At 45.1% G+C, this 15,184-nt stretch overlaps 1 protein-coding gene across 3 annotated transcripts in view; it reads left to right on the top strand.

Moving 5' to 3' along the window:
• The window catches only part of LOC145352631 (uncharacterized), a 142,751-nt gene that overhangs the window by 9,151 nt on the left and 118,416 nt on the right, over positions 1 to 15,184 (top strand). For all 3 annotated transcript variants that reach the window (XM_080202768.1, XM_080202769.1, XM_080202767.1), the window contains exon 2: positions 6,429 to 6,649. In XM_080202768.1, the coding sequence (XP_080058894.1) occupies positions 6,429 to 6,649 (221 nt within the window). The remainder of the gene's footprint in view (positions 1 to 6,428; positions 6,650 to 15,184) is intronic.

Genomic DNA, 15,184 nt, shown 5'->3' with positions numbered 1-15,184 from the left:
CGTACCCCCAGCTCTAGGCACCTTCCAATCCACTCCAGGAAGATTAAAGTCACCCACTACAACCACCTTATTCTTTCTGCACCTATCTAAAATGCCTCTGCAAATACCTTCCTCCACTGACCTCGGGCTGTTGGGTGGCCTATAGTGTACCCCTAGCATCATAATCTCTCCCTTTTTATTCCTCAACTCCACCCACATCGACTCAATCCCTAACTCCTCCATATTGTCCTTCTGCACTGCTGTGATGTGCTCCTTTACTAACAGCGCCACCCCACCACCTCTCTTCAACCCTCCTCTGTCACACCTAGATGATTGTGTCCAAAACTCACTAATCATATTTAAATCACATGAATATTTAAATCCGCTGGGGCTCATTGATGCCACACCTGGCCAAATGCCGCTTTGATATCAACTAATTACAAGACAGCAACACTAGCACCCTTGAGATAATTCAAAACATATGTACTAAGAAACAATCAAAACAGCCTCCATTACACACAAATAGGCAATCCTGAGATTGCATTAGGTCTTGGAATTTTTAGCATCTAATTTGTATGTTCATTGGATTGAAAACTGCAGAGGCTAGTTATGTAATTAGTTTTTTTAGTTTTTACAGTTTATTAGTGTCACAAGTAGGCTTACATTAACACTGCAATGAACTTACTATAAAAATCCTCTAGTCACCATGCTCCAGTCCATGTTTGGGTACACTGAGGGAGAATTTAGCATGGCCAATGCATCTTACAAGCATGAGTTTCACATTGTGGGAGAAAACCGGAGCACCTGGAGGAAACCCACACAGAAACAGGGAGTATGTGCAGACTCCAGACAGACAGTGACCCAGCCAGGAATCGAACCCAGCTCCCAGGCGTTATGAGGTAGCAATGCTAACCACTTTGCCACTGTGTTGCCCCAAAAGTGGTCATTTTCTGAGTTCACAAAATAAATAACTTGGAGGGAGAATGCACAATGCTATAAATGTTAAATGAATAGAAGCAACAACAGATGAATCTTTCAAAAAATAAACTGAGATGGTTTCTGAAAGCGAAATGTCATAAGTTAACAAGTTCCAAAGCATAGTCTTGCCAAAGGAAACTCGTTTGCTTTAATTGCTTTAACGATGAGAAACAATTGGTGTGATAGAATAAACAATGGTGTAGGTAAAGCTGCAGTCATCTTCGAGCCCATTGGAATACCTGCTGAAAGAATCAGCATCCAGGAACGGTGTCAGGAAACTGGTAAGCCAGCTGGTGCCAATTTCGTTGTGCCCCATTTGCTTCTGTTCTGGCCTTCAGTTGTACCCCTTGTGGCTGACACTTGATACTTAACATCAGTTAAGGTCTGCAGCAGACAACACCAAAAACTTAAATTAATATAATGCCTTTAATATGATAAAACATCTCAAGGCACTTCATAGGCACATTACAAAACAAATTTTGATGCTGAGCCACTTAAGGTGATATTTGGGCACATGGCCAATGCTTGACTAACCAGAAAGTTTTTAAGAAGCGTTGTAAAAGAGAAAAGAGTAAAAGAGAGTTAGAGAGGTTTAGGGAGAGGACTTCAGAGCTAAATTAAACTGTTGACTATCCAATTTCCCTTCCTGTCTCCTATGTTTAGTTGGTTCTCTTTCATTAGGTGCTGTACTCTTTACCTTCAAATCTGGCATTATCATCATACTCCTGAAGAAAATAATCCTTGACCACTCTGTCCTTGTTATGTCCTCGTCTCCAATCTCTTTTTCCCATGTCCATTTTCTCTGGAACTCTATATTTGCATACTTCCAATCAGGCTTATGCTGTTGTCAAAGTCACAAACAATGTACTGTAAAGATTAGGCTATCTTCCCTTATCCTTCTTGAGCTGTCTGTAATTTCTGATAGCATTGGTCACATCATTGTGTTCCAGTACCCCTCTACCCTTCCTAAACCGGGTGAGGCTGTTAATGACTGGTCCAATTCTTAACCAAGTCAAAACAAGAAAATTACCTATAGTGGCTTCTTTTCCTGTTCTCAGTAACTGCTGGTGTCCTTCAAGGACCCATTCTTGACCCCCTCCACTTTCTCATCTACATGCTGCCCCTCAGCAACAACAACAAAAACTGCCAGTTTCCATGTATACTGATGACATCCAGCTCCATTGTACAACCACCTCCCACCGCCCTTCACCATCACTAAATTTGTCATCTTGTCTGTCTGACATCCAGTACTCAATGAACTGGAATTCCAGTAAATATTGGGAAGATGTTGGGCAGAATGCTCCCTATCCTCTGCTGGTGTGTATGATAGTGAGCACAATGGAAAAATATGAAGGAAGGGCCAGAAATCAGTTTCACACTGGGATGAATTTACACCAGGATCTTTCATTGGTGCCCACGGTGGCAGGCTGGAAAACCTACCAGAGGTCAGTGTGAACCTTATCGGCATCCCATCAATGGAACAGAGATGAAGGCCCGAACCCTCTCCCACACTCCAGATTCTCCATAATGCCAACAGGAAATACAATGTGTGTTAAGGTGACAGGACTCATCTGAACAATGCCTGGGGCTGTCTCCGGAATTCAGGATGGGGGCTGTCTGCAACCCTGGAACACCACAGCAGTGAGTCAGGGAAGAGTCTCCAGGTGGACCTTCCAGATTAAGTGTCGTGGAGTGTGGCCATCTTCCAGTCTCAGAATGTTCCCAGAGATCCATCTTCATTTTGAGGAGGTCCACTGTCTTTCTTCAGAAGGGGGGTCAGTGATGTTGAGTGCCTTTTCAAAATGGCACCCGGATGTGATGACAGATTACATTCCATTCAGGCCCAACCTGCCACTGAATATGGCGTGAAACACCCAGATGCATAACTAATGAGGTTGGGGGCCAGAAGATTTGGTGTGTTTTCTTGTTGCCCACTCTCAAGGAAAACACTTCACGTTCCCAACCCCACCACAGTACTTAGTCTCAAAATGGGAGAATTCCCCTCATTGTCTCAGTCCTCATTACAAACTTCATACCCAGCTTCTAGCTCTGTCCTTTTCGCTGACCAATGTCTGAGGCTACACCATACTGCTCGTAATTCTGGTGTCATATTTGATTCTGATATGAGCCGATGGTCACACGTCCACATCACCACTAAGGCCAGCTACTCCCATCTCTGTAATTTCACCCATCTTTGCTCCTGCCTTAGCTCATTTGCTGCTGAAACCCTCATACATGTTACCTCCAAACTCAATATCTTAATGCACCCCCAGCCAGCCTCACTTATTCTATCTCCATAAAGGTAAAGACATCCCAATCTCTTCTGATCAAGTCATCAGGCCCATTCACTTGTCATCCCTGTGCTTCTTCATCTAGTTTGGCTCCCAATTAAGCAACACCTTGATTTCAAGATCCTCACTCTTCTAATGTTTGCCCCCTTAAAAGGGTCGAACTGCAGAGTGAATCACATGATCCGATAATCAAATCAGGAACTTATACAAGGCACTTGCCAGACCTCAGCTGGAGTATTGTGTACAGTTCTGGATGCCACAGTATAGGGAGGATGTGAACGCATTGGAGAGAGTGCAGAAGAGATTTACAAGAATGGTTCCAGAGATGAGAAACTTCAGTTATGAGGATAGATTGGAATATTTGGGACTGTTCTCCTTGGAGAAAAGAAAACTAAGAGGAGATTTGAAAGACTGATCAAAATCCTGAAGGGCTGGATGGAGTAGATAGGGAGAAACTGTCCCTCGCTTGTAAAAGGATTGAGAATGAGAAGGCACAAGTTTAAAGTGATTTGCAAAAAAAAATGCAATGTGAGAAAATATTTTCTCTGGTACTGGAATGAATTGCCTGGGGCAATGTGGTGAAAGCAGGTTCAATAAAAGCATTCAAGAAGGAATTAGGTGATTATTTGAATAGAAACAATGTGCAAAGGTGCAGAGGAAAGGCAGCTGAATGGCCCAAATTGCACATTTGGAGAGCTAGTTGTAACATGATGGGTTGAATGGCCTCTCTCTACACCATAAAAATTCTGTGACATAAGTACAAGTTGTTATATATAACTCCAGTGCATTAGCAGACAATATACCAAGGACTTGCCTTCATGCAGAGCACTCATGAAAGTGAATAACTCTAGCCTCACACCTATGTGGTTGGCTTTTAACTATTATGAAATAGGCTAATGATTAATGCAGTTGTGGTTCATCACCACTTCCTCAATGGAGCTAGAGATGGAAAATAAATGCAGCTCTTGCCAGCAACATTCACAACTCACGAATCCATTATAAAGAGAGCAATTGAATCTATGCCATTGTTTACTTGAAGGTAAATTGAAAGAATTAAAGAATGTTAAAATTGGGAGTTATAATGTATTCAAATTCTCACTATGAACTGTTCAAAATATTGCAGAAGAGTTCAAACTTGTTTCCAACTATTGAGTACTTATCAGAGGAACTGTAGAGATTTGAAAGGTCATTTGGGAAATTGAGATGATTGCCTGTTTAGCCAGAGGTCGTGGCTCGTTTCAGTATCTCCAACTATGTTTGTGGTGAGAAAATTACATTTCTTTAGCTGCCGGTGGCAAGGACAGCTGAAGTTTCAGGTTAATAGACTTTAGGAATGTTCCAGAGAGGGAAGTGAAAAAATAACTTCAGCTCCATTAGCACTAAGATTGCTTAAACAATTGAAGCAACCGACAGCCAGTACGATGAGCCCTGTCGATATTTATGGAACTACTGTTGCACAAAGAACCAACTTGTCCAGATTCTCACAATTTGTTGCTGTTCGTTCAGAGAATGCTATTGCTGCTGCCCATATCCTTCAGCACCAAACAAAATAGCTGCTCAAAACACATAGACAAACTGTCTGATTTTTATTCCAGGCAATCTGCTAGAAGATAATGAACATGACGACAAAATACAAACTTCACAAAACACTGATTGGAATCATAATGGTAGATATTGTGTTTTAATCCCCAAAGAGACCAATGACTTTTAAAAAAAGATGCATTCCCCAATGGCTGATGGAAATAACCAAATGACAAGTTTTCACATTTTAAGACTTTTACTGCAACAAACTGAAATCTACAAAAACGAAAAACGTTTTGAAGGTTTCAAAGTGGGAGCGACTTTTGGGAAGAATTCCAAAGTGAGATCTTCAAACATACAGACTGAAGACCCTCGTAAGAAAGTGGTGGGATTTTCTGAGGTTTTTTTCCTAAGTGTCCAGCTGGTGTGAAAATAGTAGAGTTCCTCATCTGTTTCTCGGGTGAGTTGTCCCTCCCAATCTTATGCACTCAGTCACTGAAAATATGGGCTAGGCCATTTCTAGCCACTAGAGGCAGTGGGTGGGGCTTAACTCGCCGGACAGCCAGCAGCTTAGACCAGAGCCACAAACTACACATGCGCAGAAGAAGCTGAAAAAAAGAGCTCTCCAGATAAACCCCCCCATGCCAGATACAGTCCCCCCCCACTGACATTGGAGACCCCCACAACATTACTGACCCCCTTACCCCCCCTGACCCAATTGCACATGGCCCTCTCATCACTCCCTGGCCCTGATGGCTAAGTGACATGACCCTCTCTCCCCTACCCTGATCATCACAGAGGCACAAATTCACCCACCCTCTATCTGCAAGCACTGACTTGGCTTTCCCTCCATGGTAACAAGACAAACTGCATTAAACTCACTGAAATGTTCTAGTGGGCACGTGACCCACCCAAACTGCCTGCAGCTGATCTTCCCTAACAGGGGAAAGCTCCATAAAAGCCCCAAGGATGAACAGGCAGGCAGTGCAGGAAGAAATGACCTCCAGAAAGACAGCTCCCTGATTTTCAGATGCAGATCTGGCCAGGTTGCTGGAGGCTGTGGAGGCAAGGTGGGACACCCTCTTCCCCCCAGTAGGACTCCGTCCAGGGGAAGGAACAGAAATGCAGCCTGGGAGGCGGTGGCAGAATGTGTTAGTGCCAGGGCACTGGCCAGGAGAACCAGGAAGCAGTGCCGCAGAAAACTGAATCACCCAATCCAGGCAGCAAGGGTGAATGTTTAACCTCATCGAGCATCTTCCCCCTAAATCCCCCCCAGAACCCTGCATGTTTCCAGTCTCTGACCCCCAAGCACCGTCCTCCTTTCCCCGAAGAGTGTCACACCACTTGCCCTCTAAGGGCTACCCCCTGATGCCCTCCAGGACTCGTGCCATCAGATTTTACATGGCTTTTTCCATCTGCACAGGAGAAGAATGTCCATGATTGCCGAGAGAGGGCAAAGACAGGGGGTGATGTGCCTAAGATTTGGGCCCTGACCCACTTTGAGGAGCCGGCCCTGGAGCTTGCAGAGAGGAGGACCTGCGGACCATTAGTGACAGTATAGTCAGGCTGCAGCATCGAAGTAAGCCAATTCTCCACTTGTCGGAGATATTTCAAGTAGATTCCTCTCCTTTGCACTTAACCCTGTGTCCTGTATTGCAGGAAGAGACCCCAGTGCGACTGGGCCATCTGGTATTGTGGTCCCCAATGCTGCTCCCAACCATCCTACCCTGACAGCTTGGAATACTCCTCGGAGGAAGTAGATGAAGGGAACTCCGAGGCCAGCACCAGATTTGCGCCAGCTTCCGCCTTGCAGTTGATCAACCCAGAGACTCTCACATCAATGGGCCAAGCTTGTGGTGAGGCATCTAGATCATTCTCTGGTGAGCATGACACATCTGCTGATGTATATTGGGTGTTGGGGGGAACATCCGAGGCCTCTGGCACATGGGGGCCTGCCAGAGGCAAGGACTCAGCTGGCCCCAGGCTACATGCTGGGCCTCTGCGATCACTTCTCCCTCAGCTGCTGGAGATGCCAGGGAATGCAGGAGGGGCTGACGGCCACACTGGACCATCCACGAGGCTGTTGGGAGGAGTCCCAAAGCTTTCAGCTATTGCCTGGCATCACAGGACATAGGACGTGATAGGCAGCAGGCCACCTCCATCTCCGATGTGCATCCTAGGGAGACACCAAGACGTAGTGGTAGGCCATGTAAAGTTAAGAAATTGTAGTGGTTCTAAGATGGCACGGGTAAAGGGCAACACTAAATGGATAAAATATTTAGGCACTTTAAAGTCTCATATTCACATGTTTTTATATTATCACCTATTTTGAAGGCACTTTTATTTGCTTCAACAAGTGTTATTTCATCCCATACAAGTGACTAATTTGCCTCTGATTAGCTTCTAACAGGAACGTAGCTACCTTGGTGGTTGCCAGAAGGACTGTGCATGTTGATGTCAGTGGGGGAGGCCCCTCAGCGCATTGTTACTGTGAAAACCAAAGGTACTCAAATCATTCACTGGCTCCAGTGGGTGGCATGCATTGGCAGTGACTTACAGCATCTGCCACGGCAACCCCAGAACCTGGGCTAGATTCCTAGCTACCCTCCCCCCCGCCTCACCCATGGGGGTTTCATACTCCCTTACCCACCATCCAGATGTGGGCCCAGATGACAGCATGCATGTGGAGCTCAGGTAGGAGCCAGACTAGTTTGCACCAGGGCGTCATCATAATGGCGCATAGTTAGTTGTCACCACCATCCTGCCTTCCACAGAAACTTGCTAACACAGCATACAAGGGCCCACCATTTTGGTGTTTCAAATGTTGCACGAGATAGTAGGACCACACAGGGGTGGTGGTGGGAGCGGTGGAGATGGAACCCACTTGCAGCAACATAGGCCTCTAGTGACCAAAATGCGTGGGGACCAGGGCCTCCCTTGGCACCCTCACATGCCTGACCCCTGCTGCCGCCAGCCCTCCAGCGCCTGGCTGGTCTTGCTTGCCGTCCTCCTCCTCCTGCTAGGTGGCCTCCTCCTTAGCAACTCCCAGCTGTTTGGCCTCCACATCCTCCTTCTCCAAAAGGTCTCCTTGCTGCTGTGCCAGGTTGTGTAGAGCACAAGCACATGACCACAACACAGGACAATATCAGGAGGCTATATTGGAGGGCCCTGCCAGAGCAGTCCAAATACCTGAACCGCATTTTGAGGAGCTCAATGCACCACTCCAAGGGCCTCATTACACCGAAGCTTTGCATTAGTCTCAGGCCTCTGCGCGGATGTCATCAGCCAAGTCCGAAGCGGGCACCCCATGTCTCCCATGAGCCATCCCTGCACCCTAGGGTCCTCCTCAAAGATCTCTGGGACATTGGAGTTCCTCAATATAAAATTGTCATGCACACTGCTGGGATTTTGGCATGATGTTCAGCTGATGGTCACACACCAGCTGCACATTTATTGAATGGAAGCCCTTTCTGTTCATGAATTTTCCTGGATTCTTCACCGGAGCCTTGAGGGCGACGTGGATGCAGTTCATACCCCACAGCACATTTGACATCCCCATGATGGCCGCGAATCCTGCAGCCCGGGCTTCCTGCTGGGCCTGGTCCAGATCAAATTTAATATACTGGCCAGCCCAGGTAAACAGGGCATCCGTGACCTTCTTCACTTGTGGATGGATGGTTTGGAAATAAATGGCACAGGTGTCACACTGTCTCCTTTTAGATCCGGAGCTGTCGGCAGCACACGATGTCCAACAGTTGCTCAAAGGACACTCGTGTGGAATTGCCAGGATCTACACTCCCTTCTTCTCCTGTTTCCCGCAACCCCCTCCCCCCACCCCCAACCCCCAACCTGGGGCAAATAGTGGCCATGTCTTGCCTCTGGCATCTGTCTTCCTCTACTCCTGTGACTGATAAGCCCTGCATCGTCAGTCTGCAATTCATCCTCCTGCTCCTCCTCAGCTCCAGTAGCAACCAAAAGAACAGCAACATCAATGCTGGAGATAGAATTAGGGGAAGGAGAGATACAGATGGATAGGTTAAAGAGCTGTGCTCACCCCCAGCCCAGCAACACGTACTTCCCATATTCCCCTCCTACAGACCCCCAGCAACATGCACTCCCCACATTCCCCCCACAGTCTCCCAGAATGGCAACACAACCACCCTATTCCCCCCCACAATGGCAACATAGCACCCCCCCCATTCCCCCCCCACTCATAAACACAACCAGAACCCAAGCAAAAGTGGCCCCTGTCAATGCTGCTTGACAGAATTAGGGACCTTGCGGTGAAGGATCTTCTTGGGGAGAGTGATCATTGTATGGTGGAGTTTCTGGTGCAGATGAAGGAGGAGAAAGTGGGTTCCCGGACACGCGTCCTTTGTTTGAACAGAGGGGAGTACGGTAGGATGAGAGAAGAATTGGCGAATGTTGACTGGGGGAGTGCGTTGGAAGGTAGGTCTGCTGAGGAACAGTGGAGGATCTTTAAGGACATCTTTCTTGGTGCTCAGCAGAAATTTATTCCGATGGTTAAAAAGGACCGTGGGAAGCCGTGGATAACGAAGGAGGTGAAGTGTTAAATTAAAAGCGGAGGCGTTTAGAGTAGCTAAGAGTAGTGGGCGAGAAGAGGATTGGGAGAAGTTTAAATGTCAACAAAGATTGACAAAGAAGTTGATAAAGAAGGGTAGGAGAAACTATGAAGCTGGGCTAGCGCTTAATATAAAAAAGGATAGCAAGAGTTTTTATAAATATATAAAAAGGAAGAGGCTGGCTAGGGTGAACGTTGGACCCTTAGAGGATGAGAGGGCGGACTTAGTGGTAGGGGATGGGGAAATGGCTGAGGTCTTGAATAACTTTTTTGTTTCGGTCTTCACAGAGGAAGACGTGAATAATTTGCCGGGTGTTAGCGATGGAAAGGTGGTAGGACTGGAGGGTCTCGATGACATTATTGTTACTAGAGAGGCGGTGCTCGACAGACTGGAGGAACTGATTGTGGACAAGTCCCCAGGACCGGATGGAATGCATCCGAGGGTTCTGAAAGAAATGGCGGAGGTGATAGTGGATGCCTTGTTGGTTATTTTCCAAACGTCGTTGGATTCCGGGGAAGTGCCGGAAGATTGGAAAACGGCTAATGTTACGCCGTTGTTTAAGAAGGGTGCCAGGCAAAAGGCAGGGAATTATAGGCCGGTTAGTTTAACGTCTGTTGTAGGTAAAATGTTAGAATCGTCATCAAGGAGGAAGTAGCGAGGCATCTTGAGGGGAATTGCTTGATAGAGCAGACGCAGCACGGTTTCGTTAAGGGGAAGTCGTGTCTGACAAATTTATTGGCGTTCTATGAGGATGTGTATAGGGCGGTGGATAGAGGAGAGCCGCTGGATGTGGTCTTTCTTGATTTTCAGAAGGCATTTGACAAGGTACCTCACAAGAGGTTATTGCAGAAGGTCAGGGGGCATGGAGTTGGAGGTAGGGTGTTAGCGTGGATAGAGGATTGGTTGTCAAATAGGAGGCAGAGAGTGGGGGTTAATGGGTGCTATTTGGATTGGCAGTTGGCGACTAGTGGAGTGCCCCAGGGGTCGGTGCTGGGGCCTCAGCTATTTACCATTTATATAGATGATCTGGAGGAGGGAACCGAGTGTATGGTGTCGAAATTTGCTGATGACACCAAGATTGGTGGAACGGCAAATTGCGCGGAGGGTGTGGAGAGTCTGCAGAAGGATCTAGATAGGCTGGGCGAATGGGCCAGGAAATGGCAAATGGAATTTAATGTTGGCAAGTGCGAGGTGGTCCACTTTGGTAGGAATAATGGTAGGAAGGACTATTACTTACGTGGCGAAAAACTGCAGCAGGCGACGGTGCAGAGGGACCTCGGGGTCCTTGTGCATGAGTCGCAAAAACCCAGCCTGCAGGTGCAGCAGGTGGTCAGGAAGGCTAATGGGATGCTGGCCTTCATAGCGAGGGGGATTGAATATAAAAGTAGGGAGGTCTTGCTGCGGCTGTATAGGGCATTGGTGAGGCTGCAGCTGGAGTACTGTGTGCAGTTTTGGTCGCCGCACTTACGCAAGGATATTTTGGCCTTGGAGGGAGTGCAGAGGAGGTTTACTAGGCTGATACTGGAGTTGAGGGGGTTGAGCTATGAGGAGAGGCTGAATAAACTAGGCTTGTACTTGTTAGAGTTTAGAAGAATGAGGGGAGATCTCATTGAGACGTATAAGATGATGAATGGGATGGATAGAATAGAGGTGGAGAGACTCTTCCCACTCAGAAAGGACAGTAGGACTAGGGGGCACAGCCTCAAGATAAAGGGGGGGCGGTTTAGAACGGAGTTGAGGAGGAACTTCTTCACTCAAAGGGTGGTGAATCTCTGGAATTCTCTGCCAGTTGAGATGGTGGAGGCTGCCTCACTAAATATTTTTAAGATGCAGGTTGATGGGTTTTTGATCGAGGGGATTAAGGGTTATGGGGAGAGGGCGGGAATGTGGAACTGAGCCACGACAGATCAGTCATGATCTTATTGAATGGCGGGGCAGGCTCGAAGGGCTAGATGGCCCACTCCTGCTCCTATTTCTTATGTTCTTATGTAAATCCTGAGGCTGCAGCACTTCAGAGAATTTCCAGCCCCATCCTCACCAGCAATGGTACTTGTTGCTGACAGTGTTAGGACTGAGAGTCAGCACTAAGATCCGAAGCCCGTGCTCAGACCCGGGTCCATGTGTGAGAGTCCAAAGTCAGATCCCGTGAGCAACAACAGCCTCCCTCCCCACACACTCGCAGGCCCCCCCAACCTGAAATGCAACATTGCCTCCACTAAACAATCCCTCCTGAGCAGCACAGAGCAGTTTGAAAGAAGAGAATTACCTCCTCACTCACCCTCACTACCCCAGTGCCTGAAACTGACTTTTATACTTGAGATGTTTACCTGATCAATTCCAGCTGCACTGAACAAAGTGGTTAAGTCAGGTGAGCTGGGACGATTGGGAGTGAAGCTCACTAATTACATTGTGATGAATGCAAAGAAGTGCAAAGTGACATTTTGCCTATTTAGGGTGGGGTTCCGATTGTGTTGATATTTTTCTTGGTAAAATGGGAAGAGGCGCAAAAACAGGCACCATTACTGCGAGTTGCATCACACCCGATTTTATGATTTTTTTCCTGCCGCAAGATGGGTGCGATGAGGTGTTAAATTCCACCCATGATTTCAGCGAGATTGGTTGCCTCACAATGTTACAATATCTGGGTGTGTTGTTGAGAAATTTGTGGAATCTGTTTTGGCCACATCTATCAGTTATTGTATAGTGTGGTGTATTCAACCACCAGGTTGCCTGTTAATTTGCTTGAACCTCAATGCTGAACGCTAGAGTATAAGATAGAAATTGTAAATGGCTTTGTCTTTCCGAACTTGTAAAGCTTATTTTTATTTGTTCAAAATTCATGGGCCAAAACCACCTTTCCAGCCCTGGAATCGGGGTGGCTGAGTGTCCCAGAATGGAAACCTTCATTGGCCTCGGGTGGGATTTTACGATCTTGCTCAAGCGAGGCTGTAAAATCCTGCCCATAGAATCTTGTTCTTATGGGTTTATTCACTTAGTAAGCATCTTGAATTTCAAACTTTATCTACTTTAAATGGACTACTATTGCTCCCTAATTGATCTCCCCCTAGGGCCTAGCCAAGCATCATTGTAAGATATATTTTAGAGTTCCTTCATTATGCACTGCACTTCTGGTGGATTTGTAGCAATACAAGATCAAATCCCAAGTTATTCCCTGCTTTCCAGCTTACCTCTCCCTGCCATACTAATTTCAGCATCCTTCGAAAATCGTTCCAGTCAGCCCGAGTATTCCAGATTTGACTTTCAGCAAGACACACCATGGCGACTCCTTGTTCCGTACATGCCCAAAAGTCACGTCAGTCCAAACTTTTACAAGAATTCTGCTTAGCTGTTTACACAAAAGCAGTTCACCTTGCTCTTCACAGCAGTAAGCTGTGTTGTTCTTCTCTCTCTCTCTCTCTCTCTCTGTTACTGCATACAAAAATGGAATTGACCATATTTCTGTGTCAAGGTATGAAAACTTTAATTTGATTTTCAAAAGGTTTTGGATTAGGTTTCTTTCCCCATGACAAGATCACACAGGCCTGTCTCTGGGTAGAATTTTAGTATGATCACCATCCCCCTTTCTAGAACGTGCTGTTTCATCTTACATTGAAGAAGACATTTTAAAACATAGCCACCCTATAAAGTTCAACATTCCCAACAATAGGTGTGCTGAAAATTATGTAGATATTCAATACATATGAACAATATATTGAACTTTGTTTTAACCTGCAAACTATCATTTATTTAGATGATTAGATTAGCATATGCAAACATCTGACTCTTAATATATACAGTGAATATATTTCAACTGGTGAAAAGTATTTTGTACTATCTTACAATAGATTTCTTAGGTGGAATTTAGCAAAGGTGAAAGAGGTTTTGCCCATGAGCTGGAGAGCTAGCAGAGCCCCATGTTACCTCTTTTCAGAAGGCCTGCCTCATTAAGTGCCAATCAGTTATTAACTTGGAAACAGCAGGCTTACTCTGGGATCAATTTGTGGCAGGCATTCCCACAATGGACTTAATGGGTAGAGATGGGAAGTTGGCAGGGTCCCCACCCGCCACCTTCCTACCTGACTAATGCCCCCACTATCAATCTCACCACCCCAGAGGGAATTAAATTCCCTCCCTTGGGACTGACATTTCATGCCTAACAATGGTCTAAATATGTCTCAGACAATGGTAGCAACATACATTTAGATAGCATCTTTAATTCAATAAGGCCCAAGACACGTCACAGGCGTACACTTAACCACATAGGCAATATTTGGGAAGATAGCCAAAACTCAATCAAAGAGAAAGATTTCATGGATTGTCCTGAAGGTAATAGAGATAGAATGCCTGAGAGGTTCAGGGAGGGAATCTCAAAGTTAGAATTGGAGAGGTCAGCAACAGATGATTTAGAGAGTCACAGGATGATAGACTGTGTAGATGAGTCTGGATGAAGCCAGCATGGAGACAGCACCAATGCAGGGCTGAACTGTTTAAAGTTAGGTGTTAACAATAAACAGTTTACGTTCAATGCTACAAGCCTCGAGACTTCTTAGTGAGACACCAAGCAAGCTTACAACAGCCTTCATTTAATTCTCCTTGATCTTTGATACCAGCAAAGTAATGTTGTATTGTCCCCAGTTTGGATCTTAACTGTGTAACAAGTTTATTTAACAGAAACAGAAGTGGAACAGTTGCAGACCTGCATTACTCATTTGTAATTTGACATCATTGACATGGAAACAATTTCACCCTGCATTTAAAGAGTAGCCTCTAAGGACCAATTTAAACTATTTATTTTGTGAAATAAATACTTTAACCCAAATGTAGTACCTAAATGGTTAAAGATTAAACCACTTTCATTATGAAAATAAATCTTGAATAAAAATGTATGATAGCCAGGAGAATATTCATTTATTTGATAAATATGTATGCATAATTCTTTAGGCAAAATTATTAACTAAAAGCAATGAAGTAATTCAATATTGTACAAGTTTTTCTGAGATGAAACACTTGCTTCACAGTCAAATAATAAGATGGATCAGCAATATACTATGCCGAGATTAATAGCGTAAAAGATGTGAATGATCTATACAGTTTGGCAACTAAAATTCAATTTAGAATTGGTCAGTGACATATGCTAAAAACACATCAGATGCTTAAGTAGATTGGATTGACTTTTAGAAGAGTAGTTAGGAATTAAAACAGAAAATGTTGGCCCATATATGAAAACTAATAATGTTGGTTTTTGGGCTCTTGAGAACTGTGTACTTTAATTTGGCATTGGTGGTGCTGGAATTGCTTATGCCTTTAATATTTCAGAAAAAGAAATAAAAGAATTAAATTGCATTAAAACAAAGTAGTACTTTTGCTACCTTGCCAAGGCTCCATTTTTGCACCTTGGCGAACAGCACATTCGCTTGTGACAGATGGGGTAACTCTGTGTTGCTATCAGTCTAACTGATGACAGCAACGTTGTCTAATATGAAAGCCATGTAGCTAATTGGGAATCTAAACATGGCTAATAGCATTTCTGATTAAGAAATGAAATACACATAATAAGTGCTCTCAATGGCACATGATCTCAATATTCCTAATTGCATATTGTATGAATGTGTTCTTGGGCCCTTCTGTGCATTCACTGATAAAATATTAAGATGCAAAGTACAGAGCCTTTTGACTGTCGTATGTGCTTTATTAGCTTGGTTACTGCTTACTGGTAATCTGTTCAAATGCTGTGTAAATGCAACTTTCAGAACCGTAGAAGCACCACATTGTATACAGAGTTATCATCATGATCAATTTGAACAATCAACCTACCAGAATGGAAATCTTCGT

Source organism: Carcharhinus amblyrhynchos, chromosome 14 (assembly GCF_965287045.1).
Source record: "Carcharhinus amblyrhynchos chromosome 14, sCarAmb.v2.hapA, whole genome shotgun sequence".
Taxonomy (NCBI): Eukaryota; Metazoa; Chordata; class Chondrichthyes; order Carcharhiniformes; family Carcharhinidae; genus Carcharhinus; species Carcharhinus amblyrhynchos.
This window is presented reverse-complemented; position numbering and strand designations above follow the sequence as displayed.